The sequence below is a fragment of the Colletotrichum fructicola genome (genome assembly GCF_000319635.2).
Source record: "Colletotrichum fructicola Nara gc5 chromosome Unknown KSG_Nara_v1_contig05, whole genome shotgun sequence".
In the NCBI taxonomy this organism is placed as follows: Eukaryota; Fungi; Ascomycota; class Sordariomycetes; order Glomerellales; family Glomerellaceae; genus Colletotrichum; species Colletotrichum fructicola.
Genome location: NW_027094055.1, coordinates 755331 through 775259, shown reverse-complemented (window position 1 = coordinate 775259; position 19929 = coordinate 755331). Strand labels below are relative to the sequence as shown.

Genomic DNA, 19929 nt, shown 5'->3' with positions numbered 1-19929 from the left:
CCCAGTGCAACTCGACCGACCAACGGGGCGTCCTAGGAACCCCTTGAAGTCTGGAGACTATCCCGAGTTGGTTCGTTGATCGGTTCATCTGCTAAGATAGTCTGAAGCCCTTGGCTGGTTATGCTTCCTGGCCTTAATTTTTCTCGCTTCGCCCACCCCGTCCTACCCTCTTTCTCCCCATTGCAGGTCACGATCTTGATCGGTTCGGGAATGGTCGCCCTGGTTTTGCTGCCATCGGTCATCCGTTCTGCCCCCAGCGGGGAAGCAGCCTTCATGCACCTTACTCGCCCAGCATGCTACTACGACGCTGCTAATTAATTAAATCACATCTTGCTAGCACCAAAACCCCCCAGTTGCCAGTCACAAGCGCCATCACTATCGATTGGCCCGAGGGGCAAGAAAATCCAGAGAGAGGCATGCGAGTTTGATGGCTTCCCTCATGCGCCGCGTGCCGGCGAGAGGCAGAGAAGCAGAGGAGGAGCCAGATGGCGCCCCGAGTCTGGCGTCGTCCGTCGTCCGTCGCCCGTCCCAAGGTTCCCCATACCTCTTCATCCATGGACTTTTGAAAAGTACCTACCCTTCTTCCCCTACTGCGTTACTGCGTATGGCGGCGCAATTCCCAACCCCCACCCGCTTGAAGACATGAAATGGACGGGAAATAAAGCCTCCAAGCAAGTAAGTCAGTAGTAGTAGTAGTGCTGAGCTCCTACAACCCAACCCCATGCAAGCATTGAGCCATAATGAGCCAGCCATCTCTCTCTCTCTCTCTCTCTCTCTCTCTCTCTCTCTCGCTCACTCACTCACTCACACTCGACGAACGAGAGAAAAAGAGAGACCTGACCAGACCTGACCAGGCGAGCTTGTCTAAAAATGCAACCTATGGAACGCTCGTCCTTCAAGACATCCGTGACCCCCTCCTCCCCCCCTTGTGGCTCTTAATTCTTCATCTTTTCCCACCACAAAAACAACACTTTATTTTTGTCTCCTCTGTCTCTGGTTCTCTTGGGTCTTGTCTCTGTACTATTCCTGGTGCGGTTGTGTTCTCGACCACTAGCACACGGAGCATTCTCAGTCAACTGTCTCTCCTCCTGCCCTCCTCATCCTTGCACGCTGCAAAGAGAGAGAGAGGAAGAGAGAGCGTCCGTTCTCGCCTCGACCAAACATACATACACACACACACACACCAACAACACAACGATAACTTTACATATAAGCAAAACACATTCTTCTCTCCTCCTATTCCTGCACCTTCTTGCACACACAGTCATCATACCTACGCTTTATCTCCGCTCTCCCGTCCCAAAACACACACATCAGCATCCGAGTAGAAGGAACCGGGAGGGACTAAGCGCAGTTTGAAAGTGTGTGTGTTCGCCCGTGAGGTACATATTGTCTGGGACCCTGCCGGACCAAAAGAGAGGACGAAGCAGCAAGAAGACGCAACCACGCATACGCAAACTCACCTCTCACCTCCTTGGCTTGCGTCCCATCCATCCATCCATCCACCCATCCATCCCCCTCTCAGTCCGCACGCAGGACACACGACGCAAGCCCAGCTCGCTCCGCTACGGTGCCTTGCACCAGACGAACAGCCGACAGGATTTCACAAGGACCCCTGTGCGCCCGCCGTGCCGCGCCGCGGGAGAGTGACAGAAGAGCAGGACGGGGGGAAACGCTTTCGACCCCACTTCCGTTCGGCCTGGGCCTGGGACGATCGAGCCAAAGGAACACACACTCGGGTCGCTTGTGACCTGCTTCGAACCGTGGTTCTGCGCCGGGTCGTATGACATATACATAGCCCACACAGGACCCAAGACTGGCGGCTGTATCGTTCTCACTTCCAGGGCAGTTTGTCGCATTTCCAGGGCAGCAAGCAGCGTAACCAAAAGTCAGCAGTCACCTTTTTTCGTTCGCATTTCGCCGTCCACCTCTCCGTTTCGTACATCAAGGGTGGTGGGTTCTCCGGATGTGACATATCAACGGAACCCTGTTGTACAAACCACCAAAGATCTCGCTACTTATTTTCTTCTTGTCGTCAACCCACCGTCCTCGATCAACCGATTGACCCGGCGAAACTTCTTACGAACACACGACAAATAGCATCGCCTCACATTGTGTATACAATTTTTTTAAGGGCTCTCACATATTCCCACCAAGGGTCGCCAAAAACTCTGGAACACTTTCACCTCTAGACAGCCTCACTTGGAGAAATCCCCAGTGGGGTACTTGCACGTCATCGACATGTTATACAACATGAGCTACCCTCACGACCACGCGGGGGCACCTCCGGCGGCGGTAGCGGGGCAGCAACCCATCAAACCCACAATGGCACCCGTGGGCGTCGCCGCCATCCGGCCGCCGAAACAGCGGTGCTCCCAGCCGATGCCCTTCGACCCGGAGGAGCTCTCACAGAAACTCAACAAAGTCATTGCTGATCGCCAGGCTTATTCCGAGAGAAGGAGGAGAGCCAGGGCCGAGGGAGCAGCCAGCGGCAACGCAGCGCCGATGAACCTATCCTCAGCTACTCAACCACCACCACACGCTAGCGTGGCCAGGGAAATATTTGAACAAGGCACTCTCAAGCCCGGAGAACGTCGAACCGTGATCAACCCCGTCAGGCCACGCACCGAGCCAGCAGCGAAGAAGCCCACGGCACCCAAGGAGAGACCCGAAACCAGCGCGGCGCGGCCAAAGTCCAAGATGTCCGACGACAGCCGGATCTCGAGCTCCAAGTCAAAGGACTCCTCCAAGAGCAAGCACCACTACATCCCGCAGTTCGCCGCCTCGCAATTTGCAAGGACGACAACATCAGACAGCATGCCGGAGGGCAAGGGGCTCGTCCACAAGCTGTCCCGCACCGCTCTGAGGATCGCGCAGGCTCACCGGGAGCGGCATCAGCAGGAGCGCAAGAACTTCTACTCGGACCGCATCCCGGAGGATGAGACGCAGCCGATTGAACGTCCACATCGCGACAGGAATCACCACAGGCACACCATCGAAGGTGCACCCGCCGGACATCATGCGGAAGACCGCCGCGCCCGCGCTGCGAGGCGCGCGAGCACAGGGGCTGCAGACCTGCTGATGTCGTGGGAATCCGGCACCTCGTCACCGAACCCGGACGGCGACAGCCCCGAAGTGCCCGACCAGGATCCCTATGACCGCCGTGCCGACTGGACGCAAAGGGACGAAGCTCCTCCCCACCAGCCAGAGCAGCAGGCACAACGGCAAAAGTCCAGGCCCTCCTTGCGCAGCGCAGATTCCATCTGGGCGCTGAGGAATAAGCTGAGCGCGTTGACCAAGCACAAGCAGGATGATCAGCAGCAGAGATCCAGGGATGGCAGCCCGCCGTCTGACACCACGCTCAGGTCACCCAAGAGTGGATTCTTTGCTAGATTCAAGGTCAACCATTGATCCCCGCGGCAATACAGAGGGGGGTCGGCTTACCGTTGTCCAACAATATTACTGCTATACGAATACTTCTACACGTACACGGTGGTTCACAGCACACCTTTCGAATGTGTACGCCTAATCCAAACCATGGCGTCAAGCCCATCTGTCTCCCGCCGGGCTATTTACCTACCCTCCTCCAAGAGCTTCCTAATGAGATCCGTATCCTTCTCCGCTGCACTCTTCCGGATCGCCTCCTCAGCAGCGGCGTCCTCGCCCTTGAGGATTAGATGGTTGATGAGCTCAACGTACTCCCGCACTCCCTCGCCGTCCTCCCCCGCCGCGGTCCTCGCCTTCCGCAATGCCTCCTTGCCGTTGCGGATACCCACATCATGCGACCACTGTTCCTTCTTGGGATTCGCGGCCGCCAAGGCCCTCGCCTTCATCGTGTCGTTCAGGCTGTTTCCGGTTCCCTGCAACTCCGGCGGTGGTTCGGTGGCGGCGAGGATACCCAGCAGACGCGATTTTAGACTCGGGTAGCGCTTGAAAAGGTAGCGCAGCTGGGGCGAGTCGTCGAGGACGCTGAAGGGGTTCTTTGGATCAAAGGCTTTTTTTGCCCCTGGCTGCTTAGGCGCCTCGACGGGCGGTTTGGGAACGGGTTCGGGATCTGGTGGGTGGTTCTCGCGGTGGATCTTACTACATTGCACCGAGCAACTATTTTCATACCCATTAATGTTAGTAAATAATGCACACGACAACAGAGAATGTATAATGTAGACAAAATGTCCCCACGGTGAGACGTACAATGGCAAAGGACAACGTGTGCACTTGTATTTGCCTTCCTTCTCGTTGCAAATGCCACACATCTTAGTCTTGGGCGCCGCCTTTGGCTCGGGTACTGCTTCGGGTTCTTGGGTTTGCGGTGCTGTTGTTGGCGCAGGCTCTTTGGCAAGATTTTGTGACACCTCTTGTTTTCTGCTCTCGTCAACGGCCTCGCCTGTCGCGTCCTTGCTCGTCGTTCCGTTGGCAGCCGGCGCATCTTTCTCCCCGCTCTTCGCCGCGGCCCCCTCCGCCTCTTGTTGGTTCTCGTGGGGGCTCACAGTCCTCGACCTCTTGTTCGCATGCTCAATCAGCTCCTCCAGCACATCTTGCGAGCGCTTGGGGGACCGAGGGACGACCGGCTGCGGCGGAGGGCCGTCGTTATCGGCGGACATTGTTTCGCTTCTCTCTCGGATCGATTCGCGCGCCGCCACAAAGTGTTTCGCCCGTTTCCTCCCGAAGTACTTTCTCCGCTCCGTGAGCAGTCTCTAAGCAGCTCTCCGAGTAGCTATGTCTGCAAGGGCCGCAATTGAAGTCTTCGCTGGGTGGCTCCGTTTCTCGCAAAGATCCGGGCGTTGGATCTTTCTCGCCTCGGTGCTTGAGAAGCGTCCTGTTCGGTAGAGAGTGGTTCGACCTCGTCTGCGTCGCTAATATGAACAAGGTGCTGGCTTTGGACAAGAATGTCGAGTAGGAGATGTCAGAGATAGGGGAAGCAAAGAAAAAAGCAGACGGGAAAAACTTTTTGGTCGCAAACGGAGGTTCAGCCGTTGTGGTTCATCCCGCGCTTTCCTTTTTGTTCGGGAACGTTGCTTGCTGTTGTTTCCCTCACATCGTTTTATTTTTTCTGCCGCTCAACGGGCTCGCAGACCCAAGCGCCGGAGCTCTCGAGAAATTCCTAGTGGGGCCTGAGCTTTTAGGCGGTCAGTCCTAACCTCAGTGCAGAGGTCCGCACCGCAGTCGACTGGGCAGCTGGGCCTGACCGCCAAAAGCCCGAGTCGAATGTCTGCCCGCCATGTACAGAGTACTCTGGGGACCCGGGATGACTTTGGCTCTTCCCCACCAGATGTATGTAACTCGAACACTGTGAGAAGTGCATTCGTGCCAGTATCGAATTATTCTGGAGCTCGTCCGAGTGTCCATTTGCGTGCCTACCCAGTCCCACTGTGTTCGGGCGAGTCGGGAATTCTACGGACGAAGGCAAGCGATTATTAGTGAGGGAAAAAGGCTTTGCGTCATCCTGACAAGGCCCGCAGCCGCAAGACCCATGATTGGTAATACAAGGCCTCGGAATTGAGCGGCGAAGGGGAAAAAAGAGGATCCCTCTGTCAAAACTGTGCTCGAAAAGCCGATTTAGCTCCATCTGGCGGTTGCGCCCTGCGTTGAGTAATGCCGAGGAGCAGAGCGTTCGAACCCTGGGGTAAATTTGTACATGGCGACCGCAGTCATCATTTTGATGTAAACTTCCACCCTGCAAACCAACTTAGGAGCCAAACCTGAATAACAACGACGCCGCTGCCGCCAAGTACGCACTTGACGACGACGAACATAATTATACACACGTTCACACATACACACACACACACAATGTCATCCTTCAGGACGTCGAGGACAGCGCTCCGCGCCATTGCGCGCTCCACGAGGCAAATCAGATCCGCCCCCTCCGCGCAGCAATCGAGACATTTCGCGAGCCATCACCCCTCCAGCCTGCCCGCGGCCGTATCCTCCGGCCTTCTGCAGCAGAGTCGACTGCCTCGCAGTCCGACTCACCAGCAGCCCCAACAAAGACAATCGCCCTTCGCCGGGCGTCAGGGCGCCGTCCGCACAATCTTCATACAGACGGAGTCGACCCCGAACCCGGACGCCATCAAATTCCTCCCGAACCACCGCATCCTCCCCGAGACGATCTCGAGCCCCTTCATCGAGTACATGAACCCGCGCTCGACCATCGCCCCGCCGTACCCCTCCCCGCTGGCCGCCCAGCTGATGAATATTGACGGCGTCACCTCCGTCTTCTACGGCGCCGACTTCATCACGGTGACCAAGGCCGCCGATGCCAATTGGGCACACATCCGTCCCGAGATCTTCGCGCTCATCACCGAGGCCATCACTTCTGGCCAGACGATCGTCAACGTCGCGGAAAAGAAGGACGGCGCCGCGGCGCCCGAGGCCGAGGAGGAGGACAGTCTCGCGTACGACGAAAACGACAGCGAGGTGGTCGGTATGATCAAGGAGTTGCTCGAGACGAGGATACGACCCGCGATTCAGGAGGACGGTGGCGACATTGACTTCCGTGGCTTCACGGACGAGGGCGTCGTTCTGCTGAAGCTTCGCGGTGCCTGCCGCACGTGCGACTCCAGTACCGCCACCCTGAAGAACGGCATCGAGAGTATGCTGATGCACTACGTGAGTATTCGAAAATCTTGTGCCTGTCTGGCTCTGTGTGCTAATCCTTATTGCCAGATTGAGGAAGTCAAGGGTGTCGAGCAGATCATGGACGAGGAAGAAGAGGTTGCCCTCAAGGAGTTTGCCAAGTTCGAAGAGAAGCTCAAGGCGCAAAAGGGCGTCGAGGCCATCGCCTAAGAGCTGGGAATAGAGTCTTTGCGCGATTATGACTTTGGGAAGAGACGGGAAAAAAAGGAGTTCGGGGGCGCGGTATGGATCCTGTAGAAAATGCTGTATCATTACATCCTCAGGACTCACCAGGCCAAAAACAAGGCTGGTGACCGAGGCAATACCCATCACATCGCTGTTCATCAAAGCCTCGTCTACGTCGCCCGTACAGCCTCGCCATCGCCAGTGGCATGCTTCACGCATGCCGTCACCGCTTCGGCTGGTTGCCAGCGTCTGTCTGATCAGGCTCGCGATGGCTCGTGTTCGGCTGCAAATTGAGCGAGCCTCGCCAATTCGCCAACTATGCAACTTTGGCTTTCCATCACATAGACTCGTGTTCCAGGGCGAGACCGGTCCAAGTGCGTGCCAGCCTATGCGCGGGGTGCACGAGACCCCCTCGGGCCGGCGCTGGCCTGATGAAGAGCCAGACAACGTCCGTAGACGAGGCGGGAAAAGATCGTCATTATTCCTATAGACATGAGCGTTCGAGACCGTCTTCGCCTTCACAACCGTCAGGGTTGGCGGAGGGTTTTTTGTTCTTCAACGTTGATTGGGCTCACTTGTCCAGCCAAGGGTTGCTGCAGCGGATCAGGGCGGGGAGCCGGGGTAGCTGGTCGCCGTGCAGGAACCCCTCAAGTGAGAGTGAACCCCTCAATCCGCTTGGGTGAAGAGGGTGGGCGGGCATCCATCTCCACGCTTTTCGCCGTGGTGTAGAGTCGCAACCGCCGACCGGAGTGCACTCCTTGCCCTCCCTCGCCTACGTCGTCGTAAGGCCACCCAGCGAGCAAAGCAGGCCAACGATCCGTTCCACGACACGGCCACGTCCGGCTTGTTTCCCACCCCTCTTGTCCTCGCATATGTGGACGAGGGGAAAACCAATCCACTTGGGGGTAACTTGCTTTTCCCCCTCGGTCAAGTTTAGCTTCCTTGACTTCCGCTGATCTTGTGCCGCATCTCCTCATCATCATGCCAGCCATTCCGGGTACATGCCTGTCCCGTCTCCGCACCGAATACAACTGGATGCTTTCTGACAAGCAACGGTCACGTCCTAAGCAAGCTTTGTTCCAAAGACCACAATGTGAACAGAGGCCGTCCGAGCAAAGGCTTGCAGGGCACAGAGGATGAGGGGCAGCCGGCGCAGCAGAAAGATGTGGTGGTGCTGGCGAACTGACCCTGGGCGCCTTAGGATGTTAGATGCGCTAGCGCGCGTTGAGAGGGTCGCTTTGTAACTTATCAAAGTATCGCTTGCCGTAAGTGAGCCTTGGGTTGAACTGATCTTCTCACGTCCAGCGAGAGTGAGCATGGATGCTGTTGGTCAATGGCTGGCGCCGCTTGAGTATTTCCTGTGGTTTTCTCGCCCATCCACCCGTTAGAGCAGCTAGAGCCAAGGTTGAGTTTAATGACGAGATGAGAATCCGGGGTAAAGCCCCTGGCTGACATTTGACTTTCGCCCTCCATCGGCTCGGGGTTATGTCGATCTGGGCTGCGGTGCGGTACGTCGCGTTTCGGTTCCTTACATCACATCCATTCGACGGTGAGCCGGTCTCAGGGACGATGCCATTGTTGATTGTTGATGAAGCCATTAAGATGCAGCGGTGAATCCGACCTCCAACTTATCTCTCGTGAGCTTAGTATTGCCCTTGGTTGTTCAGATCAGAAGCGGCAGCATTTCTCGCTCCAGTCCCGGGTAGGAAAAGTCCAACCTGGATAGGCTAGCCAGCTTACACATACAGATACATCAGCGCATCGGTATGCAGGAATCCAGGGTTGCATGTATCTCTTCAGCGCACGTTCGCCAAACACGTCGGCTGCCGGCAGTACGCTCGCACGCGGACCTCGATGATATACCTTCATTCGACATATCGTCCCTCCAAAAAGTGTTATATGCCACAAGTCTGGATGATGCCACAGTGAGGTCAGTGAAGAAGGAAACCCCATTGAGGAGGGCTTCTGCAGAATGAAGGAGGTTAGGTGGAGAACGGCGCGCGTGACAAGCTGCAGCAGCCCGTCTGCTCCACGGATCCTTACCCCTCTTGGTCTCGGAGAGGTGCCCTGTACCCAGACCCTCAACACCAAACCTTGTGCCAGCGTCTGCACATGCACGTTCGCCTGTAGTGGCTGGTCCTTTCGACGTCACGGATGCCTCTACCCAGTTCCATTGCTTTTCTTCAGTAAGGCGGTTGCCGAAGTAGCTGGGGCATGTGGCGATGGCTGCAAATGCTGTTACTTCTGGGTTTCAATTGACCTTTCAATTAATCTTGCGGCTTGTAAGAAAAAGAAGCAGTTGATCAGCAAGGTCGCCATAAGCTATGGAATGAACCATTGCAGAGGGATAGACCGTCCTCGTGTGTTGGAGCTGGAACACACGGACATTCGAGGAACATGGATTCGATGCGGGGTGTTGGATGAAAGCCGGTGACCAGCTGCAGATTCCCGAACACAGTCGCAACCCCCCAACGGCAGAAACAATACACTTGCAAGGAGAGGCCCTGCAAGACTGGACCAGAGCTCCTCTGTTTTCGCTGATAGGGCACGATGGCGGCGTGTGCGTCATGTAGCTTTCAAGAAACAAACGTGTTTGGATCGATACGGCGTCTCACGTACGTCCGCGGCCAGAGCGATGTGATGTGAGCGGGGGGAGAGACCCTACAACGGCGGGTCTGCATGACTGCACATAGGACGGAACATGGAAACGAGGAACGGGTCGAGTGAAAGTCGCGAATTGCGACGATGATACCTTGTCGATTGTTTGCGCAATGCCACCGCTGACCGAGGTGGACTTGGCCCAGCGTTAATCGGGGGGCGAAAGGCAGCTAAGGTTGGAGGATCGGCGATGGGCGAATGGGCTCCGCCTGTTACAGCCGCATTTGGGTCAGATGCCCACTCCATGCTGGGAGGCTGAGGGAAAGCATGCAAGAACAGAGCTGCGAGACTGACGGCATCGTCGGGCCCATCCCATGGGGTTTCCATCCGGTGATGGCCCTGTTCGATTTCGTGTTGGCCAATTTTTTGTCCGTCTCTCAGGCGGGGCCACGGTCAGAATGTTTATTTGGCGCGCGGGGCTTGGCCGTGAGTTACTATCAAGTCTCTTTGTAAACGTCCTGATCCGGCAGAAGAGAGATGTCGGAGCTCGGAAGTCGTGTAGGTAAGCTTTATCGGTGAAGGCCGCACCGGCAGCAGATGGAAGGGTGGTGAATAGCTTGGGGTGCATGGCTGTAGACGTGTCGATCGCAGCAACATTGTACGGCGTAGTACACAGGCATGTTATGGCATGGGCTCAGAACAGAAGTGGTTGAGATGCCGGGGTCTCGTTGCAATGGGAAGAATCTTATGCGAGTTTCCCAATCAATTAATTGAAAGCTGCTGGGACACGGAATTGGTATCCATCGCGGCCCGGCCAAAAAAGAAGTTTGGGTATCTTCCTGGCCTTGATTGAGAACGGGACAAAGCTGGAATCTGAAGAAAGTGCGGGTTGACGAACAAGAAACGGATCAGAGATGCAGCTGTCCAGGGCACACGAGGTGCAGTCAAGTCGATGAAGAGTAAGATGAGGTAACCCTGAAAAAACCCGGTTGGCAAATTGGGGATTTTGGGGACAGGCTGCTCGCCACGGCCAGAACACATCTCAGTGGGTTTTTCTCCCTCTCGTCTGGCCTCCTTCTGGCTGTGTTTCCCCGCTTCTTTCTCTCTTGGTCTAGAATCCTAGATGTGTCGAGGCAGCTCCCAGTTCCTCCTTCCGTGAGGAACAAAGAGGACGTGGACGGGGGTCGGGGAGGGGCTAACGTGATTGGCGCATCAGAGAGGGACGGCCCCACTAGCCAGCACCCCTGACCAGCCCAGCCCAGCCTAGCTTGGCTCTGACTGGCAGTGGCACAGGACATGAAGCGGGCCTTTACCTGGAGAAAAGTGTGGGGAATCGGAACGATGCTGAGCGATACGTACCTGCTTGCTCACAAGTGTGGTTAGCGCGACTCCATCACGCAGGGCGGACATCTTGCTTGCACTGTATGGACACCAGCCGACTGAGTAGCGCCCATCGTTATTTTTCCTTCTTTTTGAATAGCAGGTGTCAGGGCCCAGGGCAGAAGGGTACCTTAGCCTGAGCTTGTCCGAGATCCGTCTTCTCAACCGTCCCGTCCAGTCTGCTCTTGGGCAACCTGCCTGCTCTTTAGTCGACTTCTTATGCTTCATGTATTAATGGCACGTTGCTCATTGGTCCATCAGAGAGGCCTCAGCCTGAGTTGGCGAGTTCCCTGGCAGCCGCGGAAGCTAGGTGCAGTACACCACTTCAAGCTCCTCTGGGCTCCAGCGGCAGTCTTGGACAACTTCCTGCGTACTATGGTTCTCATCGCTGGCTGGGCCCCGTGAAAAGGGGTTTCTGATCTGCCATGTCGCCTCTCTCTCTCTCTCTCTCTTTCTGTCTCGCTTTCTGGTGCACACCCTCTCGCAGTCCAGCTTGAGCCATAGAGCGGCGTTTGACAAGGAGGGGGGAACCATCCAGCAGCACACTCAGTGCCAACCTTGCCGTAAGTGACCTAGCTGCCGTACCCTCAGCGAGATGCATGCTTCATGTTTCCCCGGACGTTCTTACAGCCTATGGACCGCAACCTGGCAAACTCATCCAATCCTTGGGCCGGAAACTGGATATTATGTTGTCTGAAGATTTGGCCACCGGTCTAGTCACTACTATGTAGAACATTTCACTTTGCTCGATCTTTACGGGTTCCAGGGATTCCAAGTGGTCCGGTCTTCTAGAGTAGCCGGGCAGTGAGTCTGTGTCTATGTCTTCAGACAGCGGTCGTGTCGATTTTACGACTGCCGTTGGTCTGCTTCTCCGCGTCAACCGAATCCCGTGTCTTGCAGGCAAAGCAATGTAGTCTCCTTGCCAGATAAAATGCCCTCCTCCAATGAACGTAGGTGGTCCTTGTCGGTACCTGAGGGTCGCAGGTATCATTCTCTGCACGGCAGCCCGGCCTGCATCGCCAGTCCCCTCATTCAGGGCCATGTCTGTTACTCCTCATCCTCCAAGTCTCCTCACCACCTTGGCCAGGTAGTCGTAGATGCAGACGCCCATGCTTGACAACCTTCCCCTGCCTTGCTTTGCCTACTACGTGAGTTGAGTTGCGTACATCAACACCTCACCTTACCTAATAACGTTGCAAATGCCCCTAGCTGGAGCTTGCCTACGCTCTCTCTCACTTGATGGATGTCTGGTGTGTGCGTGAGTGTGCGTACGTGCGTGTCTATGTAGGTAGCTACGCTAGTAGTGCTTTCGAGCTTCCTACGAATACCCTACCCCGTCCCGTCTTTGCTCGTCAGCAAGCCCATCCGTTTCCTTTTTCTTTTTCTTCTCGGCCCTCCGCCATCTCCATCTCGAAGCATCGCCGTTGTGTGTCGTGCTTCACCGTTCCGACGCGTTCCCACTATCCCGTACGATGATCAACTGGGACCTGCCCACTTGTCCTCTCCACCGATATTAGTCGATTCGATCCACTGCCCGCGTCCGCCCGCCGCACATTCCCGTCCCTGACAATCTGCCTACCAGACCCAACTCCCGTGCCACCTTGCCCTGCCCGGATCCCTAACCTAGGTACCTTACCTAGGCCAGCCTGGGCAGACTCGTGCGCCTGTACGGATAGTGTGCTTCTTCGAGTGGTATTCGTACAGTGCGCATGGTGTTCGCGGCTTGAAGCGAAGCGTAGCGCAGTGCATACGGCAAAGCACACAGACAGACAACCGACAGACGCCTGGTCTTCACGGATTGCTGTGCCTTCTTCTCCGTCCAGTCAGTCAGTCTCGACTCTTACCCTTCACCTTAGCTCCATCTCACCTTATTTTGCTCAGTCTCTGTGCGCCGTCTTTCCCCCCAACGACGTACGAAAATCTGCGAATCCAATACCTCAGGAACCCGGCCCTGGCTGACCTCGTTTCCTGACGGCATCTTCCATTCCCGCAGTCCCAACCCATCCATCCGCTGAGCGTCTCGCCCCTCCTCCACTCCACGTTTCTCTCCCATCCTTTCCCGCCTTAGCCACCCACCACCACTCTGCCTGACGCCGTCGCAACGTACCTGAACCTGACCTGACCTGACCTCTTCGGCGCTTCTGTCGTCAGGTAGGTAGCTTCCATACGTTCCAGATTGCCACCTACACTACCTACATACATACATACATACCTACATACTTGACTACATACCTACAGGCTATATACATACATACTACCCTTACCTTACCAACAACCCTGTACCGGGACCCTTCCACCTCACTGCACAGTCCAGTCCCATTTTACTTACCTACCTTACCTACCTAGTACCTACCTGCCCCCATACCTCCTGCCTTACCTTACTTCGTACCTACCCGTCCCGTAGCTACGCACCAGCCACTTGGACAAGCTCTGGTCTCGTGTCGCAACGTCTTCTCCTCCCCCGCTTCCGTCGACGTACTACAACCTCTTCCCATCGCCTTCTCAAACCACTCCAACTCTCTTCTCGTCCGTTCCCCTTCTCCTCACAAGCTGCTGCTCTACCTCCTTCTTCCATCAAGGACCACCACTTCAAGGATCGAGGGCGCCGTCCCAAGCCTCTTTTTTCTTCTTTCTCTCCCTTCTACATCCCTCACAGACATCTCGCCATCTCCAACCGCATCCCGCCTTGCGATCACTACCCTACGCGCCTGCCATGGGATGCGCGTAGCTCTTGTCGCATTACCTCGCTCTCGACCAACGACCGCACCGCATCTCCATTCTAGACGGCAACCGCGCACTCGCGCTCGCTCACACTACACGGTACCTTTGGGCACCCGGCGACCTTGCGCTGCGCAACAATCCCGTCAAACAAAACGTTATATTTCCTTTCGGCACTTGGGGTCTGGGTTAGACGAACTGGTTTAGACGACATTGGCGATTTTTTTCGGTTCCCATTTCGCGCGCGCCATAATCATCTTCTATCTCTTTCCCGTCGAGTCGCATCTCGCCCAAACCAAACCGTACACTGTTCAGAGGCCTACCATCTTCTAGGACACGCCCTTTTTCTCGCTCCCTGCACCTACATCTACAGTTGCGTTGGCCCACTGCCACATCGTCAGAACTGTTGCCGCTGCTGCCTCCATCTCGCCTCGGCCAGGCTCCCAGCTCGACTGCGCCCACGACCGACACACAACACAACACCTCGCGCCACTGTTGCCGCTTCAATCTCATTGATTCATCATCCACGTTTCTCAATATCTAGAAGTTGCGCCTTTTGATACCCCGCCGATAGATCCACCCAAATCCCTGCTGTCTGGTACGTTACTGCTTTCAATCGTTTGCTGTGCGAATCACACACCTATGTCGCAAGGCTGCTGCTGCTGCTGCTGCTGCCAGGCGATAAATCCTCCGAGGACCGGGTTCACTCCTCTCGTTGGTCCAATAGCTGCGCGGCGCCATCGTCTGTCTGACTTGACGGTCTTGTCTATCCTCGCGCGTGTCACCAGCTCCACCTCGGCTCAGCTCATCGTTGAACGAGTAGCTAAAGAGGCTCGTTCGAGGACTCAGCAATTTTTGTCATTCAGTCGCCTCGGCCTTCTAGCCTCTGAATGACTCTTGCTCGGACCTCGTGGCGCATTCCAATTGCCCTATGCCAGTGGCTGCCAGCTTGGACCCCCCGAGAGCTGAGCCGCAGCTCCCGTGACACCCCAAGCTGCTTGCGGCGAAACTCGTCTCTTTCATCTTGTCTCACAGCGCTTGCCTTTTAACGTTTAATGACATAGCTGCTAACACAAATTCTAGGCTCGTTCGGCCTTGACCGCCTTTCATCCTTGTTCTACTACTTCCGGCCGAAACAGGGTCCTCTCATCATCTCACTGAACTCATTCTTTCGTTTGAAGATATTGCTCTTCTGACACTCACACAGCAGGTGGTTCGACTGCCATTTCTTTCGACGAGGAAGCTGTTGTCTGAGTTGGTTTCAGGGTCCGGGTCTCACTTGACTAAAGTAGTAGGACAATGAGCTCTGGAGGAAGTGCTAACCCCGCCAAACCCGGCCCGCCTTCCAAACCGGGCCAGGGCACCTTCTCGGCGGTCGCTCCAAGTAGCCACGCCATCCTTCTTGATAAGCTTAATCGTCGCTCGACTCCTGATTCCGAAGCTCTGGCGAGCTCAGACGACGAGGCCGACGCTCACCGTCAAGACCTTCCTCAGCCGGTGTCTCAACCTCAGAAACCAGTCAGGCGCGCCTCTTGGCTTAACGATACCACACAACCTCTGCCTCGGCCACGCAAGGGTTCTTTCGCCAGCAGCTCTATGTCTCCTACGGCTTCCCACCCGAGCACCCCATCGGCGGAGGGCAACGCGCCTTGGGGCTCTCATTCACAGTCTTCCGGCGTCATGGGCCGGGCCCCGGTGCCAGGATCTACTTTCACTTGGGGGACTGGTATTTGGAACAACGACAGGAAGGATCCACCTTCGCGCCTGAGCGAGGTTCTGCCCTCGCCTACCTCGACGATGCCTCCTGGTTCAGCTGGAGGCTCTTTTTTCAGCGAGAGCAGCTACGGACAGACTTCGCCCGCCCCGCGAGACTCCGCCCCTAACGCTCAGATCCCGTTTGCGATTCCTCTGCACCCAACACCGAAGACTTACCGCTCCCAGTCGTACTCTGTCGGCCAGCTCGAACCCGATGCGCCGCCCGCATCTATGAGTAGCTCGACGATCCTTGGCCGTGGTCGCGCTCATGGTCACTCTGGTCTGCAGCACCGTCCCTCCCGACCCAGCATGCTGAGTGAGATGTCAAATGATGGAGGTCTGCTTGGCAAGGTCAAGGAGGTGGACGACGATGATGACGAGAGCGCAAGCGAGTCTATGCAAAGCTCGATGCATCAATCTGCCGAAGCGAAGACGATTGAGCTTCTTGCGCGTGAGAATGCCATGCTCCGGCAACAGCAACAACAGCAGCAGCAACAGCAGCAATATCAGAACCGACTCAGGCCTAGGGCTTCAACTGGTGCCGCGTACGGGCTTGGCAACGGCTACTCACTCCGAGAGACTGTGCCAGAGGAATCCGACTATGCTATTGACGAGCTTGACGAGGCTAACGAAGGAGCTGACTTGGCAGCAAAGAGGGCCATGGGGCGCAGGATGAGCGAGTTTGGAGTCTCCGCGTTCCGTTCCCCATACGAGAATCGCAAGCTGGAAAACGTTAAGAAGGCATACTGGCATAGCTCGCTCGGATTTGGAGGTCCCGAAGGGCAGCAGAGTCGGAGACACTCATTTGCAGATATCCCGACACGTCAAGGTTCCATCAGCTCCATCAGTGAGACCGTCACCGGGCTCGATACGCCAGTGGCAGAACCGCAACAGCCCGTGGATTTCTCCGCTGCTTATGGTGAGAATCCGAATTTTCCTGTCAATACCGGTGAGTCCATCACTACGTCGCTTTGGATTTGACACGACTGACTCTGCGATATAGCATCGTATTTCACACCTGGTGGCAGCCTCCAGGCCCCCCCAGCGAGCATGTTCAGCAACCCGTTCTCCTCACCTTACCCTCAGATGCACCCCACCCAGTACGGCAACCGAGCGCCCTCGCCTCATCGTAACGTCTATGCCATGTCACAGCCGCGCCATAACCAATTACTGCACATAGTCTTGTTCAAGTGCGCCAGAGCCGATGTATTCTACATTCAGGAGGGCACCGGTCTCACGGTGAAACCAGGCGATCTCGTGATTGTCGAGGCGGATCGAGGAACTGATTTGGGAACCGTTGCGCGAGACAATGTTGACTGGCAAACTGCCAAGGAGCTGAAAGAGCACTACGCTGAGGAGCAGTACAAGTGGTTGATGATGTACTCGCAGAATGCCGCTGCCGCTCAGGACGGCACAGGCGCCGGCCTGATGGCGGCCGCAAACGGCCTCCAAGGCAGTGCTGTTGGCGGCATGGGTCCCCCGAACCAGCATCATATGCAAGAGCCCAACGCGGGAGAGCTCAAGCCGAAACTGATCAAACGCCTTGCACAAAGCCACGAGATCCATGCCTTGCGGGACAAGGAGGGCAACGAGGCCAAGGCCAAGCGTGTTTGCATGCAGAAGGTCAAGGAGCATGGGCTCAATATGGAGATCCTCGATGCCGAGTTCCAAATGTAAGTGATTTGTACTTCTCTTTGTTGGGACAACTAACTAAGCGGCCACAGGGATTGGAAGAAGTTGACTTTTTATTACTTCGCCGACTCCTACATCAACTTCAACTCCCTTGTTACGGACTTGTTCAAGATCTACAAGACCAGGATCTGGATGTCGGCCATCAACCCGGCGTCCTTCGCCAGCCCGACTCTCGGCATTCAGGCACCAAGTGGCGTTGGCCCAGGCGCTGTCGGCGTTGGTCGTGGTTCAAACAACTCGGAAAGACGATCCAACCAGCAGCAACAGCAGCAGCAGGAACAGCAGCCTGTAGGGTTCAACGGGGCTGGGCCTGCCGGCCGTGGATTCCAGAACTCGTTCACGCCTCCTTTCGGAGGGGACAGGCCCGGCCCTGGCGCTGGCTACGGCCAGCCAAACTACCCTTATTCCCACATGGGTGGTGGATTGAGCAGCGCCCCTCGGCCTGGAAACATGCCCTACGTACCTGGAGTCATGCCTTCGCTTGACAGCTACAGCTTCCAGGGAGCGGGTGACTATCAGATGCGCACGCGTTTTGCTCCGGCCCCGGAAGGACCTGGCCCTCACGATACGGGTGCTCCAATGAACTCCCAAAACGATTGGGCGGCTGCCTTCCAGGGTCTGTCTCTGAACAGCCGCTGATGAGACTTGTTCTTCCTCCGGTTGAAAAGTTATCGATATTGGACGCGCAACCTCATTCATCTACGACTCGTCGATTCTCGCACCGAGATTTAATCTTTTTCTTCCATTCCACTTCTTCACGCGTTGCTGCCACATCGAACCCACGCATCCGAATCTGGTTGGCATGGCCGAGGCATTATAAGCATGGCCGTGGCTGAGAGGCCCGGCGGCATTTCTCTCACTTTTGGCGTTGGAATGGTTCTCATTTTCTGCTTAAATTGTCAAAACGGCGGGACCTTTTTGTGCTTCTTTGGGAAGACAAAAGAAGGCTTAAAAAGGAAAGGAAGACACGTTGAACTACACACCACTTTCATTCTTGTTTTGTTTGCTTGCGTTTCGCGATGCAGGGACCACGGCCTCCCCCATTCATGATGATGAGAGATTCAAGAGGAGATTGAGAGAGACTTTCACTACTACTCAGGGCACTACCGTCATAGACAGAGAGACTTTTTAGCACGAGCATGGTGTAACCTGAGAATCAAAAAAGGGACTTGTTTCTGGTTAATGGCTCGGTGGGATTCTTGTACGAAAGATTTTGCTTTTCCATTGGGTTTTGAGAATATAAGGATTACACAATTTGGTTGACGAGTTCGCAGGAGACCTTGGAGATGGTGGTGCCGATGTCCAGGTATCAATCATGCCGTCTGAGAGGGGTCACACGTGAATTGATACGCGATCTTGAGGATGTTCTTATATCCTTGGAATATTTATCGTCTGTATTGATGTTCTTGCCTATGTTGCTGTGTCCTCCTTAATTCCTTGGTTAAGAGGTATTTCTGACATATAGCAATGTTCAGGAAGGCAGTTGCTTCCTTGGCTGGTCAGCTGCCCTCCCTGACTGGGTGGCGACTTCTACTCCTGTAATACAATGGAATCGGGAAAGCGCTGCTTTGCATGGGTGTCGTCACCTCCTTCCTCTATTTTTCCTAACAGCATGGTAGGTAGGTAGATGCCACGCCTGCTGGAGAGGTGCAGCTTTCCATCATCTCATGCCAACAGATGTTCGTTTTCCAAATTCGGCATCGCGTCCAAAGAGCAACATCCCCCATTGTTAGGATATCCAATCAACCATTCTTCTTTTGTGTGCATATTTCGCCTCAGTGCTCGCATCCTTAAACACGTGTCGGCCGGTTGGCGACGATGGAGGAAGCCATCACCGGCGCTGAAGCCACCATGGCCCCCGAAGACAATAAGGCCCCCAGAGCTACCGCGGCGCCTGAGAAGAGCCGCACACCTGCCACAACAGACACCCTGACTACTACAACAAACACCCTGAGCAGCCCAGCGAAAACAGGGAGCAGCCCGGTAAGGGACGGGAGCCAGGATCAAAGGAGAAAAGTCAGCCTGTCCAAGTACGGTAAGAACCGCACATGGAGAGGTCCAGGCAAGTTGCTCGTGGTCCCCATACATGTAACTGGATATCTGACCTGGAATAGATGGGCGGCAACAAATCAAATCAAGAGCACCGTCAAGACGTGGCAGATCGAAGTATAAACTTCCCACAACCGAATCAAACCCCCTTGTTATTGACGAGGATTCTTCGGGGAACCCGAGTCTTGATAAGAAGGCTGCTGGAACTGTTGAGACTGGAGCAAAGAAAAGTGAATCTCCAACTCACAGCGCCTCGAAGAAAGTCTCCCCGCCTGAGGGAAAGACTGTGCCAAGCGAGGACCAACCCTTGGATCCAGAGAATGCGAAGCCCGGCCACGATGGGTGAGATTTCCAAGCCAAGACATGTTTCAGTACCTACTTGCTGATCATATTCCAAGGACAAGACTATCCAAGCGGTTGAGTTCCTCCGGCCGCGTGAAAAAACCCGGCGGCACCAAACAGAAAGGGTCGAGATCATCGAAGTAAACTGGAAGAAGCTTGCCTGGTGAAGTGGCTGGGCCTGACAGACGATTGATTGATTGCTGTTCTCTGCACCTGACGGCGAACGGAGGAGGTGAAACCGATGTCCATGGAGCAGAGTACGTCGGTATTGGTTCAATATTGACATGGAATTGGTGCAATCCTTTCAATGCGGTGTTCACCAAGACTTGGAGCTTGTGGTTTTCAAACTGGGCGGGCGCAAAACTTGCATTGGTATCAGTATAAAAAGGGGTGCTGTCGATAAGGAGAGTGGTAGTTCAAGAACCCATGGTTCTTGGGGATTGGGGGTTGAACATATCGGATATAAATAGCACGATAACACTGAATGGACTATGATGAGCATAGCACAGCTACTGGCAACGATAGCAGAGACAACGTCCGACGATAAGTTACAGACTACGACAGAGGCGGCGAGCGTCTGCCTGGTGGGGCACC

The 19929-nt window shown here is 55.4% G+C and overlaps 6 protein-coding genes across 6 annotated transcripts; 5 read left to right on the top strand and 1 right to left on the bottom strand.

The window, feature by feature from the left end:
* Nucleotides 1-2325: 2325 nt before the first annotated feature.
* Nucleotides 2326-3411, top strand: CGGC5_v008897 (uncharacterized protein; the record flags this gene model as incomplete). The annotated part of the gene is made up of 1 exon (XM_032019422.1): nt 2326-3411. The coding sequence occupies one exon, from the start codon at nt 2326-2328 to the stop codon at nt 3409-3411; it is 1086 nt and encodes a 361-aa protein (XP_031883355.1).
* A 161-nt stretch (nt 3412-3572) lies between these two features.
* Nucleotides 3573-4601, bottom strand: CGGC5_v008896 (putative zinc-finger protein; the record flags this gene model as incomplete). The annotated part of the gene is made up of 2 exons (XM_032019423.1): nt 3573-4101; nt 4192-4601. 2 exons carry the CDS (start codon nt 4599-4601, stop codon nt 3573-3575), a joined length of 939 nt encoding a protein of 312 aa, XP_031883395.1.
* Nucleotides 4602-5790: 1189 nt separating this feature from the next.
* CGGC5_v008895 (NifU-like protein) lies at nt 5791-6786 on the top strand (the record flags this gene model as incomplete). The annotated part of the gene is made up of 2 exons (XM_032019425.1): nt 5791-6609; nt 6667-6786. The coding sequence occupies 2 exons, from the start codon at nt 5791-5793 to the stop codon at nt 6784-6786; spliced, it is 939 nt and encodes a 312-aa protein (XP_031883251.1).
* A 5102-nt stretch (nt 6787-11888) lies between these two features.
* Nucleotides 11889-14693, top strand: CGGC5_v008894 (uncharacterized protein; the record flags this gene model as incomplete). The annotated part of the gene is made up of 7 exons (XM_066152079.1): nt 11889-11927; nt 11989-12047; nt 12560-12605; nt 12661-12690; nt 13508-13685; nt 14042-14095; nt 14581-14693. 7 exons carry the CDS (start codon nt 11889-11891, stop codon nt 14691-14693), a joined length of 519 nt encoding a protein of 172 aa, XP_066008562.1.
* A 103-nt stretch (nt 14694-14796) lies between these two features.
* CGGC5_v008893 (Uncharacterized protein) lies at nt 14797-17583 on the top strand (the record flags this gene model as incomplete). The annotated part of the gene is made up of 3 exons (XM_032019427.1): nt 14797-16201; nt 16256-16925; nt 16977-17583. The coding sequence occupies 3 exons, from the start codon at nt 14797-14799 to the stop codon at nt 17581-17583; spliced, it is 2682 nt and encodes an 893-aa protein (XP_031883249.1).
* Nucleotides 17584-18762: 1179 nt separating this feature from the next.
* On the top strand, nt 18763-19116 carry CGGC5_v008892 (uncharacterized protein; the record flags this gene model as incomplete). Its single annotated transcript, XM_032019428.1, has 1 exon — nt 18763-19116. One exon carries the CDS (start codon nt 18763-18765, stop codon nt 19114-19116), a length of 354 nt encoding a protein of 117 aa, XP_031883250.1.
* Nucleotides 19117-19929: the final 813 nt, after the last annotated feature.